This window comes from Octodon degus, unplaced genomic scaffold (genome assembly GCF_000260255.1).
Source record: "Octodon degus isolate 3935 unplaced genomic scaffold, OctDeg1.0 scaffold00037, whole genome shotgun sequence".
NCBI classification, from domain to species: Eukaryota; Metazoa; Chordata; class Mammalia; order Rodentia; family Octodontidae; genus Octodon; species Octodon degus.
In genome coordinates, this window is record NW_004524613.1 from 15551895 (window position 1) to 15568385 (window position 16491).

General features: G+C 50.0%; 1 protein-coding gene across 4 annotated transcripts in view; it reads left to right on the top strand.

Annotated features, from left to right (window-relative positions):
- Nucleotides 1-16491, top strand: part of Hnf4a (hepatocyte nuclear factor 4 alpha) — a 35857-nt gene that overhangs the window by 14240 nt on the left and 5126 nt on the right. For all 4 annotated transcript variants that reach the window (XM_023714939.1, XM_023714940.1, XM_004630929.3 and 1 more), the window contains exons 3-8: nucleotides 837-931; nucleotides 5866-5972; nucleotides 6555-6710; nucleotides 10352-10439; nucleotides 11284-11439; nucleotides 13279-13515. In XM_023714939.1, the coding sequence (XP_023570707.1) occupies nucleotides 837-931; nucleotides 5866-5972; nucleotides 6555-6710; nucleotides 10352-10439; nucleotides 11284-11439; nucleotides 13279-13515 (839 nt within the window). The remainder of the gene's footprint in view (nucleotides 1-836; nucleotides 932-5865; nucleotides 5973-6554; nucleotides 6711-10351; nucleotides 10440-11283; nucleotides 11440-13278; nucleotides 13516-16491) is intronic.

The following is a 16491-nucleotide window of genomic DNA, read 5'->3' on the forward strand; positions in this document are numbered from 1 at the left end:
GGTATCTTCTTCCTTGGCGGGTCCTGGAGGCATCCGCCCTTCATAGTCTTCCAGATTCCTCTGGTTTCTTAGGCCTTGTGGATCTGGGTGAGAACATGTACTCAAGCAGCCCTATTTTCTTACCCTAAAAAGCATAGAACTCATCCTCCAACCTGACCCTTTTACCAGGAGACAAATAGGAGACTGGCCCCCAGCCTTTCCTTCTACTCCAAGGCCTTTTGGAAACTCCTCTTTCAAAAGCATCTACTGTTTTGGATACAAACAATAAAATCTTACAGCTGTCAGTTATGAGCACTGGCCAAGTGTAGATCCTGTACAAGCCCCATCTACGCATTATCTCATTGTCACCTGTCAGTCCCCCATGGAGTTGGTTTCTGCTATCATTCCCATTTAATGGTTGAGAAAGCTGTTGCTTGGAGGGCTAGGATTTTCCCCAGGCTCCCCCAAAACCACCATGCATTACCACCTCTACCTTAATCTCTAACCCCGGCCCAGGGTCTGTATGGACCAAGGATTGACTTGAGGCCAAGACCAGGGCCTACCTGCACACTTATAGGATGTGGTAGCATAGCTCTGGCACTTAGGAGACTGAAGCTCCCAACTCAGCTCTGCCGATAGCCAGCTGAGTAACCAGCATCATCTGCCATTGCTTTCTCTGTGTTTGGCAGGGTAGACTGGACTCTCAGGGAGTCCCTAGGACCCTGCAGCTCCTAACCAGGGTCTGCATGGGGACTCCTGGGGTGCAGAGATGGAGCAAGGAGACTAGGGCTCAATCTCATTTGTCTTAAGAGAAGGGGCTGGGTCTGCTCCACCCAACCATCTAAAGCCCTCCGCAGATTCAGCCGGCAGTGTGTGGTGGACAAAGACAAGAGGAACCAGTGCCGCTACTGCAGGCTCAAGAAGTGCTTCCGGGCTGGCATGAAAAAGGAAGGTAAGCTCAGCCCTCCCCATAACCCCACTGCCCCACCTGTGCCAACTGGGAGATCCACGTCTTTTTACAACTGTAGCCACACTTTATGGCTGGGTGACAGGCCCCAGGGTGACTGGCTAATGGCTGAGAAGAGGGAGGGCCTGGGGATCTGACCACAGGGAGCGGCTGGGGTTGGTCTTGAGAAAGATTCAGAGATAAGCTCCCACTGAGCTACTCAGGCTCCCAGCAACTGCCACCCGGCTTTCCGGTGCCACCCAGGGCAGCCAAGTGTGTGCTGTCCCTTAATCTAGTATTTCTAACATTTGGAAAAGCAGCGCGTGTGACATCCCAGCCCACCCAGACTCCCCTGAGATGCACAGTGGGGACTTTGTTCCTGAGTTTCTTGTCCAGGGACAAGAGCCTCAGCCCCATAGTTCTCCTTCTTGGGTACTGGGTGACCTCCAGGATTTTCCCAGTGTAGACAATGGGAACAAGGTCAGACATTGACCCCAGATGGAGGGGACAGGGATGGCAGAGAACAGTATCCATTAAGGGTTTTCCAGGCATCCTGCTATAAGCAGGTGCCAGTCACTGGGCTGGGCTCTCTCGCTTTTGGGTGTCATGACTGCTCCATGTGGCTGGATGCCACTTTTCATGGGTGAGGAAACTGAGGCCCACAGGAGCTACACACCTGCTGGAGGCCCCATGTTCTGTTAGTGGAAGAGCTGATGTTCAAACCCAGGCTCTATGATACTTGGACAGTGCTTCACCACCACAGATCTTGTACCCTCCAGACTCTGAGAAAATTTAAAGATTGTTTTCAACCCAAGCTAAGAGAGCAAAAATCTTTTAACCACTTTTCAAAGTTAAGAAGTTTATTTGTAAATCTCTTTAATTTCTTCTTCTCAACTTTCCTTCTCCAGCTCTGGGACAACCCCAGGCCTGTAATTCTAGCCCACCGTTATGCCTTACTAGCCAAGCCCCCAGGCTAATCCTATACATGGGCGGGCACACACACACACACACACACACACACCCCAACCTAACAGAAACTCAGGAACTCAGCCCCACCCAGGCCACCTAAGGAGAGGGAACATGATCCTAACACCTGCCTTGTCCCCTGTCTCTTGTCCCCTGTCCCCTGCCCCTGAGTCTCTGTTTTCTTTGCTCCCTTACTCAGAAACATCTATGTCTCATCCCTACAGGCCTTAGGTTGAGCTGGAGGGTTTTGTTAGAAAAATCAGGGCCTGAAGACTTTGCTTTAAAGAGACCTCAGTGGGCTGGGGAGATGGCTCAGTGGAATAAGCGCTTGTCTGGCAAGCACAGGGGCCTGAGTTTAATCCCCGGTTCCGCCAAAATAAAAAATAAAGAGACCTCAGTGGTTCTCCAGTGGAGGGGATTTTTCCTCCTCCCCTGCTTATCCAAGTTTTCCATGGGGCTGAGATTCCCACACCCACTCTCTCCTCCAAGCTGAGGACCACTTTGTGGCATGGCAAGTGTTGTGAGTGGAAATGTGGTGCATTTTTAAGACTACCAGAGACAAGACTGAGAACTGCAGTGTAAGGTCCTAATGTCCATGATTCTAGCATCCCAAAAATGTAGGATTTTAGGTGCTGCGATTGTCCAGAGAGGATGTTCATAAGGCACTGTTTGAGAGGCTGAATCTCCCTCATATAGAAACATCAGCATGTGGAAGAGAGGTAGCAGCAGGTGGTTAACTATCTAGGATTCCTGTGGCCTGGCCCTGCATAGTGACAGTCCTTGTTAAATGTCCAGAGGGAAGTCTCCATTCCCTCTGTGTTCCAGTTTTCCTATCTACAAAGTGAAGTGGGTATATAATGATTCACAGAGCTAGAGACTCCAGGTCCCAGATCCTAGGGTGAAGCGAGGAGTCCTAGACCATTCAGCCCTAGCTTGACCTTGAAAACAGATTCCTGTCTCTTAAGCCAAGAAAAGGGATGTTCTACCAGGAGAGCAGCAGATCCCCTGGTGGCGAGTAGAGTGGGCTGGTAAACACTGGGGCTTATTTTCATGCCTGTTTTACCAGAGGACAATGGTACGTGCTAGCTTTGAAACTGGGTCACAATAGCGCAGTGTTCCATGGCCCCTGCTGCCGAGCCTTGGAAAGCGGGGTTTTGCTAACTCCACTGTTCAAGTCTGCCAGTCCCCAGCATCTGCTCAGCCTGATGGGAACAAGTGAGAGTCTGTAGAAGCCACACTGACTAGAAGAGTTGAGACACATTTTCATTTCTTTCCCTTAATGGTGAATCCCACCAGAAGATTTGAGGACTGGAATCTAAAAGTGGTTGTTGAAGATCAGAAAGTGTGAGCTGCTGACTGTGGCCCTTTCATTCCCCACCTCCCCCAGCACCCAGCTGGGTCTAGAAGTCATCAAGTCTAAGCCCCACCCCACTTCACAGGTAGGAGTGGAGCGGAGTCAGTTCTAGAACCCAGACCCCTCAGAGCTGAGCAGGCAGCAAGCTCCCTGGAGTAAAACTTGTGGGGATTCCTTTGAGAGGCATGTTCTGGCCTTGATTCCGAAATTCCTCTCCACTTCCATGAGGGCTTCAAATTCCACTGGCTGGTCTGCTGTGGTCAGAGGATATCCCTGCTGTGACTGGAATGACTTTCTCTGGATGGCAAAGACTACTGAGCAAGAAGCCCAAGAGCCTGGGAAACTATAGCAGGTGGAGAATTCTGTCCTGTAACTCAGGACAGGGAGATGGATGCCTGCCTGGCCTCATTATCAAGCCCATAACAAATATCCAGATTGTAGCATCGGAAGCCCAGAGGATTCAGGAGAGGCGGGTTGGTGACAGGCCAGGACTGTCTAATGAGCCCTTCCTTGGAAGCCTGGCTGAGCACTCCAGACTTCACTGGGGTCCTCTAGGAAAACAGGCTCATCTCTCTGTGCCTCTGGCTGCGTCAGTTAATATTCAATGGAAGTTACATTAGGTCCCCGACCCTGCTAATACTGAGCAAACACTTGGAAAACATCATTCCGTGACTGAGCTCTCCCTGGGCACTGATAAGGCCAGCAACCTTGAGGAGCCCTATCCGCAGCTGCTGACTGTGGCCCTTTCATTCCCTGCCTCCTCCGGCGCCCTGCTGGGTGCGGCTGCTGCCAGGGAGGGGTGCGGTGGGCTGGGCAGGGGAGCAGTGAAGGGAGCTTCCCTGCCTGGCATCTCTACTGTACCCCACTGACTTTTATGCTTAGCTTTTAACAATGTATTGAATTAACAGGAAGTTGAACAGCTGGGTGTCAGCATTCCATGGAGAACATGGGTGTTGGTGAGGCAAGAGTGAGCAGGGCCTCATCAGTGCCTCCTGTGCCCCAGGCTATGTTAGGTTCCAGGGTGACAGCAGTAAGCCAGAGTGCTCTTTCTGGCTGTCTGGAGTTTCCTGTGTCACAGAGATAAAAGCACTAAGAAATTAACGAATAACTCCACAATAGGTTTCTTGAAGAAAGATAAAGCAGAACAAAGGGGCAGAGTCTGAAAGAGGGGCTGCTCTGGCAGAGCAGGGGAGGAGAAGCTGTCTGACAAAGTGGCATTCTGTGGTGACATGAGGAAGGGGAATTAAGCCCTGCAGAAAGGAGACTCCAGGCAGCAGGCACAGCAGAAGCAAAGGCTCTGAGGTGGAATGTGGCTTCTTAGGAAAGAAGCCATTTGGGCAGGGATGGAGTGACTGAGTGGATGTTGATACAAAGGGGGTGGTGAGAGGCAGAGAGGACAAGCTCCAAGGTGTATCTGGAGGGTCCTTCTGTCTACTGAGAAGAGCTCAGCCCAAAGGGTCAAGGTCAGACGCCAGAGACCCCTGTGGAGGTGGCCCTCATCTTGGGTTCCTCCCTTTTGCCCCTTTCCACCAGGGGGCGCCTGGCAGGCTGACCAAGGGGATACTGGGCCCATTTTGTAAGGATTAATGAAGACAGGTGGGGTGTAAGCCAATGTGGAGAGGGGAGCGATTGCACCAAGACTCAGGCTTGGCTGGAGGGACTAGGATAATCCACCTTCGGGTCCTGGGATGAGAGGGAACAGAGGGAGCAGGCTGAGGAGAAAGCTCTGGGTGGGGAAAGGGAGGCCCCAAGAAGGTACTATTCCACCAGCATAGAATGAGGGGCAAATTCCTGGAAGGAGTCCTGCTTTCTGCAGCCTTCTCCTCCCTCCTTCCTCTCAGCAAAATCCTAGTTTCCCAATGTAGCCTTGTAGATGCCTGGGGTGGGCCAGATGGTGGAAAGGCTGTCTGATATCTTGGGCCTGGATTCAGATGGGGATGGATGCTGAGTTTGGGGTCTGCGGGGCCAGAGGCCCTGATTGCTGTGTTCTAAAAGAGTGGTCAGCACAGGCCAGGAGGGAGGTGGTCTCACCTTGCAGACTGGGAGGTTGAGTCAGGAATGTGGTGGACAGGCTGCCAGGCAGGTGAGTTCTCCGGGTCATCCTGTCCACAGCTTCTGCCTGGTGTTCAGGAATCCCTGGGTCAGCTCTGTGTCATCTGGAGCTGTTTCTTTTGCTTTTTTTCTTGTACATTTTCACTTAGAAAGAAACAGTCTCCTAAACACTGAGAAGAGCTCAGCCCAAAGGGTCAAGGTCAGACGCCAGAGACCCCTGTGGAGGTGGCCCTCATCTTGGGTTCCCGAAGATCTGTGACCTCGGCAGAGCCCTCTTCAGTGCTCCAGACCCTGCCTCAGCCCTCTGCTGTCATCCATGCCCCTGGGCGTGGGCCAGTCATGCCCGCAGGAGCTCCCCACTGTGAGAGGGCTGCTCTGGTGTCTAGGAAGCCCTCCTGAAGGCTGAGTTAGATTGCAGCTCCCTATTGCCTGCACACTGAGCTGGGCTCCATGCTGTGGGTGCCCCCTTGCTGTGGACACCCCAGGGTAGAGCTTTCTCCACACCTCCCCTACTCTGCTTCCCTTCCCCTCATCTCTCTCTCTCTCTCTCTCTCTCTGCCCTTTGTAGCTGTCCAGAATGAGCGGGACCGCATCAGCACACGGAGGTCCAGCTACGAGGACAGCAGCCTACCCTCCATCAACGCACTGCTGCAGGCGGAGGTCCTGTCCCAGCAGGTATGGGCCACCATCTCACCCCCATCCACCATGTCCCTCGCTTCCTCCATCCTCACCCTTTCCAGCCAGGCCCTGGAGCTGCAAAGGGAAGGGCCCTCAGATGCCACATCAGGGAAACTGAGTCTAATGTCCTAGCCAGTTCAATAGCCAAGACAGAGCTCACCCTCAGTCTGGGGTTCTCAGCACTGTCCAGTTCATCTGGCAGCTCACTCACAAGCCAAGCAGGGCTTTGCTCTCACTGAGGGCCTGAGATGAGCCCCAGGGAAGCGGAAGGTCACTGGATCCAGTTGGCAAATGGGGTTCAGCCAACCCTTTGCTATGTGACCTGAGAAGAGGGTGGTGATTTTTGCCTCACTAGTGACAAGGACTCCTGGGGCTCTAAGGGGCTGGGGGAGGAGAAGGCAGGAACAGTAACAATCCATAAGGGATTCTCCTCCTCCGTCTTGGGATCCTCCCTTCTTTCCAATGGGCTTTCTTCAGAGTTAGAAGTACACACAGGGAAACTTCCCAGGGAGCAGGCTTCCTGCCCGGGACAGAAAGTGGGAAGCTGCCACTTGCAGCACTTCTCTTGGTATCGCGCAGATCACCTCCCCTGTCTCCGGAATCAATGGTGACATTCGGGCCAAGAAGATTGCCAACATCGCAGACGTGTGTGAATCTATGAAGGAGCAGCTGCTGGTGCTGGTCGAGTGGGCCAAGTACATCCCGGCTTTCTGTGAGCTCCCGTTGGATGATCAGGTGAGGGCAGGCATGCGCAGTGGGCAATGTCAGAACATGAGGCTGCCTGAGTCCTTCCAGTCCTTCTGGGATATTATACAGTGATGGACTGGTTGACTTATTCAACAAAACACACATAACACCCATAGGTGGCCGGATTGTTTAAATTTGAAATATTAGCTCATTAAATCCTCCAGTGTTTTGTGAGGTAGATACTATTATTCTTCCCATCTTAGAGGTGAGGAAATGGATAGAGAGGGTCACTCACTTGAGGCCATAGACCTGATATCCAGTACAGGTGGGACTGGAACTAGTCAGGAAAGCTTTGAAGTTCAAAGTTCTGACTCCGCACCCCAGTGCTGCATAGCTCTCCTGGGGGATTGACAGGGACCCAGGCCCAGGGATGGGGAGATTGGCTGAAGCTCTGGCTCTAGGGCCAGTTCCCTGGGTCCCTAGCCAGGTTGCTCCTCTCTCTGACCCTCTCTGTTTTCCTATCTGCCAAATGGGAACTATCTAATTCAAAGTGCTGTTGGGAAGACTGAGGATGCACCTGGTTGTTTTTTTTTTTTGTTTGTTTGTTTGTTTTTGTTTTTTTGTTTTTTACCATTTATTAAAAAGAGGCATAAAGGGATTTTTAAAAAATGTTGTAAGGTTTACCAAAGAAATAGAGTGCAAGCCCTCAAAAGAGAGAGGAATATTCGTATTCTGAGACTGAGTGTATTTACAGCAGATTGGGGGTGGAAATCTATAGAATCTTCAGAAAGAGAGGATTTAATTTATAGATAAAAGGTGATAACTCAAAAAAAAAAAAAAAAGGGTGACAACTCTTTCTGCAGAGGAAGGGTAATGAGTCTGTGTGAAAAGAACAGGATAGTGGAATGCACATAGTGGGGCCACAGCTGGCCTCCCCAGTATTGGTTTCTCCTTTGTGCCCACCAAGATGATATAACTCAGCTTTTTCTTTCCTAAAGTACCTTCTCTGGAGCATGTCCCTGGGGAGAGGGACTAGGGAGGGGTAGCATGTCTGGGGACAGGGGAGCCCTTGAGATACTGCATGTGACAGCTCTGGCCAGAGCAGCCCTTGGCCTCCATGTACGTGCTCCCACCTGGCCAAGGACAGCTGGGCCTAGCCATCTGGCCGCATTGGAGGAAGTCCAGGAGACTGAAAGCCCGGGACACTGGCCTCTGGAAGCTTCCAGAAGACTCACAGCCAGCCAGCTGGCTCTCTGTGGAACCAGGGTCTTCCAAGCTCCTTTGGTGACAGCCTCTGGGGCCACTGTGAGGCTGGCCAGTGGTTGTCCTAGGAGAATCCTGGCTTGGCTGCTCCTCAGCTTCACCTGTGGCTGGACCAGAGACCTCTTCCCTGGATTCCTCCCTTCCTTAGGAGAATTGACAGGGCAGGGATCTTTCCCAAACTGCCTCTGCCTTCTCCCCAGCTCTTTTTGCCTTGGCCCCCGTTCCTCTGCTGGAGAGTCTGCATTAATGTTTAATCCCCCCTGTTCCTTCCCAGGGGCTTAGCAGGACAAGATACCCCCAAGCTGAGCAATTGTTAACCTCAATTTCCCACCCAAACCTCCCTGGCTGGGGCTCAGAGCATTCTCAGAGGGCAGTGATGGGTAGCCAGTAACACAGGACAATCATTAACGCCACCACCCCCTGCCTTCCCACCCCCCAGCACAACTGCCATGTCTGAGATGGACGCAGGGACCCATTCATAGTGTACAAGTAGCCCATCTTGCCCAACCTCAGAGACCTGGGAACATTGTCCTCCAAAGGACACTATAGTGAAGTGGACATTGTTGTAGAAAGCAGCTGCCAAGTTTGTGCGCATCTTGGTTCGTGGTCATCAGTCCACTGAGATCCAGAAGGCTACGTACGACTGATAAGGGATTGAGACTGGGGAGAGAAAGTGGCAGTCAAAAGCACAGAGCGAGATGGCCTCGGAGCTGGGATTGAATCTGGGTTCTTCGTCTTGAAGTTTGGGAGCTACTGGGTTGGCTGGAACTCTGCATAAGGACCTGGATGATCTGAAGTGTTTGGTCATTGACAGCCTTGCTTCCCTTTGCACTGCTTGGGGAGATTGGGTTTGCATCTCCAAGTCTCTACATTTTGTATTTTTAAGCCTTCCTCCTAAGATTCTGGCTATGGGACAATGGAAGGGGTAAGGACACATAGCTGGCCAGGAGGGGATGGATCTGGAGAGGAAAACAAGCTGTTGCCTTGTGCATTCATTCTTTCTTTGTCTCCCTCCCTTCCTCCCACCCACTCACCCATCCATCCATCCATCCATCCATCCATCCATCCATCCATCCATCTATCCATCCATCTATCCAACGAATAGGTACTGAAACTTACTATATGCCACAGTTTTTCCATACCTTATAACAGCCTCCTTAGAAAAAGCCTTTCCTGGTCTCCCAGATAACACAGTTACCCCTGTCCCATTGCCCTTTGCCATACAGACTTCTTCCGTCTTTCCTTCCCATTTCATTCCCTCTCTCCCTCCTCCCTCTCTTCCTTCCTTCCCTCCCTACTTCCCTCCCTCCCAGCACTATCACCCCTGTCCTATTTCCTTCTTTCCTACCTTATGTACTGTCACCCCACCCTGCATGAGTTCTGTAAGGTTAGAGACCTTGTCATTCTTTTTCACCCTTGTGCCCATTGTCTAGAAGTGTCTGGCACTTACTAAGTATTTGGCATGTGATAATGAAAAGAATGAAGAATCAAATGAAGGAGGGAACAGTACAACTTTAACCTTCCTCATCCATATTGCAAAAGAACTTCCACTTCCCAGCCCCACTTCACACACTAGGTGCTCTAGTCCAGCCCAACTTTAGTCCTCACGCAAGTGCTCAGGCAAATTTCACACGCAAGGCAGTGTCCTGTGTCAGTCGAGTCCTGGCCTCGGGATTCAGTCTTCATAGGCTGCTGCTCCTCCCATAGGGAAGGGCCCTGGCCACTGTCTCTGCTGAACCTGGGCCTTGGGGCAAGCCAGTTCTGAAAAATAATACCCACATCCAAATTTCTGTAATGTTCCCTCTGAATACTAGAATCATACAACGCCAAGTAGACAGATACCCTGGAGATTTCCTGGAACAGTGATTTCCCAAAATCAGTTGAACTTCTGAGTCAACTGGAAAGTTTGTTGAACACAGATCCCTGGCTGCTCCTGCTCCCCACACATCCAGAAGCAGAATCTCTGGTAGTCGAGCTTACTAATTTGTTTCCATAAATCACCTTTCATAAGTCTCTGTAACTGATACAGGGGTAGGAGTGTGATGTCCACAATTTTCAAACACATAGCTTAACAGCATATTTTGAGAATAGGATGAAAGCTTTTGAGCTTCTGCTCAAAAGAGTGCTCAGAGTATGTTGCCTACAGTTGCTCCAGGCACATGGACAAGGCCCAAGGTCCCAGGAGTGCAAGGGCAGAGTCAACAGGAGCCACCGAGCTCTGAGGGTCTCTGCTGTGCTCATTCCTTTCCAGGGGCCAAGTTTCATCAGTCATGGGAGGAAGGCAGCAGTTTTATGATACACACTTCATGGTTCAGGCAAATGGGACAGCAGGGAGCATTAAGCTGTCCCTCCTAGGACTGTTGAGTTGGCCGGAAGCAGCCTTCCCAGGGCGACAGATGCCAGACTCTGTCCCTTCTCTCTTCCAGGTGGCCCTGCTCAGAGCCCACGCGGGTGAGCACCTTCTGCTGGGAGCCACCAAGCGGTCCATGGTGTTCAAGGATGTGCTGCTCCTGGGTGAGGAGGCTGCCTGTCCCAGATGGGTCCCCATGGAGACCCATGCCCTATGCAGAGAATGCCGGAGCGAAAGCTGTCGCTGTGGTTGGATGCAGGGTGAAAGGACCAGATCAAGCGTGGCCCCGTCCTCAGGCTTACCAAAAGAGGACGCCAAAAGAGGACTCAGTTCTCAACTGGATCCTAACCCAGATGCAGGGAATTATGGATGCAAGGAATGAAATTTCCCCAGCCTTCAAGTTAGAACACAGTCAGATTTATTCCTGGGAGTGCCCATGCAGTCTACCATTCTTTCCACAGTAGGACCAAGAGGAGGCCAGGAACACACACTGTACCAGAAGCTGTGCTGTATTCATGCAGTGCAACAGTGCTATGTTGATAGCACACGCCATTATCGCAGCATTCCAGGAGGCTGAGGCAGAAGGACTGCAAGTTCCAGCCCAGCAACTTAAGTACTTAGTGAGACCCCATCTCAAAATAAAAGTAAAAAAGGGCTGGGGATATTCAAAGGCCCTGGGTTCAATCCCAGCACTAAACAAATGGTTTCTAGCTCCAGAATCAGGCCCCTTAAATTTGGTGTTTTTGTTCCTCCCTAGTGGCCCTTGAATGTTCCCAGTCTTGAGTCATGTTGGTAAAGGAATCTTGGGTGATACGAAAGGAGCCCTGAAAAGCTAAGTTTCTACTAGAAGCCAATTTCAGGCACCTTTCTTATCGGAGTCTCTGATTCGTCATCTGTGAAATGGGTGTGATGACCCCACAGGTCCTCCTGCAGGACACCAGCTGCACTGCCGCCTGCAAACCTCAGCCTGAAGTGATCAGCCGTTCTCTCTCCTTCCCAATCCACCAGGCAATGACTACATCGTCCCCCGGCACTGCCCGGAACTGGCTGAGATGAGCCGAGTGTCCATTCGCATCCTTGACGAGCTGGTGCTGCCCTTCCAGGAGCTGCAGATCGATGACAATGAGTATGCCTGCCTCAAAGCCATCATCTTCTTCGACCCAGGTACTGTTCTCATCTCCTAACTCAGTGATGGTGAGCCTTTTAGAATGTTCACTGACACAAATGGTCCACTGTGGCATGCGTGCTATAGCTTCACCACCACTGTCCAAACCTGACCCTGATACCCCCAGGCCCTCTGTTAGACTTTCTCTCCTCTCCCCATTCCATCTATTGACTTTTATATCTGCTTCTTGGGGGTTTCTAGGAATCAAACTCAAGACCTTGGATTTCCTAGGCAGTCACTATACCACTGAGCTATATCTCCAACCCTACACCTGCCTTTCAAACACAACATCCTTGTAGTCCTATCATTGTGCAAAGCCTCCTTTCACTCCCCAGTGTTGAGGTACCATGGTCCTAAAGGCTCATATCCACCCCCTCACATGTAAGAGAGGACCTACTGTGTGCTGGACACTGTCCACATACAGATCACTTTTGGTAAGAACGGCAATGAAAAAAAAAAACATGACCACTGTCTGTTCAATGCTTGCTCAAAGTTTAAAAATCTTCTGAAGATTATCTTACTCACTGAAGTAGGCATCACTATGGGCTTCATTGTTAAAATAAGGAAACTGAGGTGCAGGGTGATGATCAATTTGATCAGGGTCACAAAACCAGAAGATAAGAATGCTTTGACTTGAACTTCAAATGCTCATCCATGTGTATTGAGCTCCTTCTCAAGCCCAGGTTCTTACATTCCACACACTATTGTCCATTTCCTGGAGGGTGAGATTTCTGGTTCTGATTCTGCTGAGAGTCTGGCCTGGCATGAGGCTGGGCAGGTAGAGACCCCTCAATAACACATGTGGGATTAGTGTGGGGTTATGGTGCTGAGTCAGAGTCCCCAGCCTGCTTGGGAAGGCGGGAGACTCAGCCCAGGTCTGGTATGTAGGAAGTGCTCAAGAAAGCTTGTTGACTGACTCAGAGTACATAAACATAGGCAGTGGAGAAAGTCCATTAGAAACACAGACGAACACTTTCTGGCACTTCCTTTGTTCATAATTATTTTTATGGCAGTTGAGATTAAAGTACAAAAAGTAAAAAGTATTAGGCTAAGATGTAGGATTTACTCACTAGATTTTTTTTTTTTTTGTGTTCATTCTTTCCTTCCTGTCTCCATCCTTTCCTTGGTTATCTATTTAACAAACATTGACCATGTTTGAGTCTGTGGTGTGCTGCTCAGTTCAAATGGCAAAAGGAGACCTGTGCCTGCTCACACAGTGCTCATGGTCTCGTGGGAGAGATAATTCCAGCCTGTGTGGTCAGCAGTGATGAAGGACATGTAGGGCACGAGGACAGATAATGCGAACCTAGGCTGGTAGGGCGGAGAAGACTCCCTGGAGCAGGTGAATCTCCAATTGAATCGGAAATGACAGCAGCAGCAGGCAGGGAAAGGGAGACTGGTCATAGGCAGCAGAGGCGGTGCATGCTGGGCTTGGCTCATGGGGCCTCCACTTTGGGTCAGAAAATCAAGGTCAGCCCCATGACTCTGCCAACAACTGGCCTTATGACCTGAGGCGAGTCCTTTCCTTGTCTCATGCCTCAGTTGCTCTATGTGTTAGATGAGTATGCCCTGCTGGGTCTATTCCTGAGACCTCCACCTTCTGTCTCTTATTGCCCACTGCTGCACTTGGTATCTTAGGAAGAATCATGAGCCAAACTTGTCTTTATCCAGATCTAAGAAGGCACCACCTGTGCTCATGTGCTGTGGTTGTTGAATACTCTGAATCTCTGTTCCAGCGCTGCTGTCAAGTCCCCATGCAGCACTGGGTCACTGAGTCTCCCAGCCTGGGCCCTACCTCGGGCCCCTGCCTACCTCCCTGCCATCCCCTTCCACTGCAGATGCCAAGGGGCTGAGTGACCCAGGCAAGATCAAGCGGCTGCGCTCACAGGTCCAGGTGAGCTTGGAGGACTACATCAACGATCGCCAGTATGACTCCCGCGGCCGCTTTGGGGAGCTGCTGCTGCTGCTGCCCACGTTGCAGAGCATCACTTGGCAGATGATTGAGCAGATCCAGTTCATCAAGCTCTTTGGCATGGCCAAGATCGACAACCTGCTGCAGGAGATGCTGCTGGGAGGTCTGTAGAGCCCTGGAGGGGTGTTGGGGACATCTGTCTGGGAAATGATCCTTGTGTAGGACTGAGCTCACCTCCATGACCTCCTCTGTGTGTGGCTTTGGGCAAGTTGCCTAATCTGCCTGGCTCTGTTTCCTCATCAAAAGAATAGGGACAAGGACAGATGTCCATTAGTTCAGGCTCTGAAAGTCTAGCACATGCCAGTCACTGTTTTAAGTGCCGGAGGCTCGGCAGAGAACAAGATCTCGGCCTTCCTTCAGTGTGCGCGCGCATGTACAAGTGTATGTGGAAGGCTTACAGGAATAGACAATAGCCACGTACACAATAAAGAAGATAACTTTAGATTTTTTTAAATTTTTTATTTATTTTTAATGTATTTATACAGGGTCTACAGGGTCTCATTACACAGATTGGACTCATAGTGATTCTCCTGTTTTCAGACTCCCAAGTGCTGGGATTACAGGCACGCGCCACCACACCCAGTCTCATTTGCTGTCTCAGCACGCCCTGGGTGCAGGGCCGGCCTGGCAGGCTGGGGATCAAACCCCTAGCCCCTGTGTCTACCTAAGCAGGTGCTTTGATCTGCTGAGCTATCTGGCCGGCCCTGAACTTTAGATTTTTAAATAAACAAGCAGCATGATACAGTTTAACCAAAAAGAAGCCTCTTCGGATGAGTTGGTTAACAGAGATCTCTCTAGAGAGGTGACTTTGGTGCTGAGACCTGACGGCCACAGGGAAGTAGAAGACTTAGGCACCAAGAGGAGAACACTCCAAGCAGAATGTTCCAGGCCCTGCAGCAGGAGAAGGTTATGTATTTGAGAAGGAAGTATAAAGTTGTGAAAGGGTGGGGTTGTATGAGATGCGGACGAGATTAGGGAAAAACAAAATCATTTACCTGTGGCTTCATAGGACATGGTCAAAAAATTTAGACTTTTTCTCATTGCACCTGTCATGAAAACAATCAGACTGTTTTAAAGAAACCACTCTGATTTCTAGGTAGAGAATAAACTTCAGGGGCACAATGTAAAAGCCAGAGAGCTCTAGGAATGTTACTATTTCTAGTCATGGGAAGGGCGGGGGAGGCTTGGATCATGGGAGCAGAGCGGTGTAGACAAACTTGATTATATTCAGTGTCTGGAGGAAGAGCCCACAGAATATGCCAATGAATCAGAGGTTGGGAGTGATGAGGAGAAGAACATTCAAGGGTGAAGTCTACATTTTTGCTCTGGGCATCAGAAATGATAATTTACTGACACATGGAGCACTGAGTCAACCAGCTTGGGGCTGGGTTTGGGAGTGGCAGCCAAGGTGTTCCCAGGAGATCCATTAAGTGGATTTAAGTGGAACCTGAAGGACTGTTAGGCATCCACGCCAAGCCACCCAGGTGGCAGCTAAGTGTCCCAAGTCTGAAGCTCAAACACAAGGTGAAGGCAGCACTGTGATTTTTAAGCATTAAGAAGTCATAAGAAAGGGGAACACTGTTGAGGAAGATTAGCCAGAGAGATGGCAGCAAAACGGGAAAATCCCAGAACCCAAGAGAAGAGGGTGTTTTCAGAAAGATAGAACATTTAATGGCATTAAATTCAACAGAGACAGGGGAAGCCGGAGAGGGAAGAAAGTGTCCATTGGATGGCAACATGGTGGCTCATGGCACCGTGTGGGACGGGATCAGAGGATTACGGGAATGTAAACCAGACTGAGGTGTTACAGAGCAAGTGAGTGGGGAAGTGACAAGTGGGGTCACAGAAGACAATCCTCTTGAAACGTCCTGTGAAGGGAGATCTGAGGGAGCCGAGAATGGCCTCAAGCAGGGGTTCATACTGATGAGCCCTAGAATCCTAGATGGACTAAATGAAAAACAAAGACGAAGTGATAGTGAGAAGCAGGGATGAGCAGATGCATCACCTCAGGAGGCCTGAAGGTCTTTTGCAGGGTCATTCCAGAGGGGTGAGCTGGAAAGATGGGAGGAGAAACTGAAGTGCAGAGGCTTGGAGTGGAGCTTTGGACGCGGCGTAGCTAGTAGTAAGGCAGGGCAGTTTTTCTCAGCCTGATATTTGGGGCTGGCTGCTTCTTTGCTGCGAGACTTTTCTGTGCATTGTTTAGCTACATCTCTACCCTCTACCCATGAGATTCCAGTAGTACTTCTGTGATGATGACAGCCAAAATGTTCACAGCTATTGTCACATGTCTCCTGAGAAGTCAAAATTATCCCCAATGACTATCCACCAGTGGTGACTTTTTCCCCTTCAATATGGGGGACTGAACGCAAGCCCTTTGCACTCAGCTACATCCTCATCCTTCTTTAATTTTGACTTTGAGACAGACTCTCACTAAGTCACTAAGTTGTCCAGGGTGGGCTTAAATTCAATCATCCTTCCTCAGCATCCCAAAGAGCTCAGACTACAAGCACATGTCACCACATCCAGCTAATAGTTTATTTCACTGAGCTGGGGAGATGGCTCAGTAGAATAAGCACTTGCCTGGCAAGCACAAGGGTCTGAGTTCAATTCCCAGTTCTGCCAAAAAATAGTTTATTTCACTTTCATACTGACCCTGAGAATGTGTGGTTGTTATGAATCAGATGTCACTGGGAATAACATTAGAAGCACGTGGTTTGTTGCCAGATAAACTTGGGTACATTAATCTCTCTGGATGCATTATTTTATCTGTAGAGTGGGATAGTAATGGTGTCTACCCTCTAGGATTAAATTATGTAAAACATGAAAAGTGCTATAAGTTAGTGCCTGTCATATGTTAGATGCTCAATAATTGTTAATTAAGACAAAGGATATGAAAATAGGAAGGATCAGTATGAGTCTGATCTATGTAATAAGACCCTGTAGACCCGGAGGAGGAGGGGGAGGAGGAGGGGGAAGAAGAGGAGGAAGAAGAAGAAGAAGAAGAAGAAGAAGAAGAAGAAGAAGAAGAAGAAGAAGAAGTATTACAAGGCTTAAAATTCCATCAGTATCATATTAATGA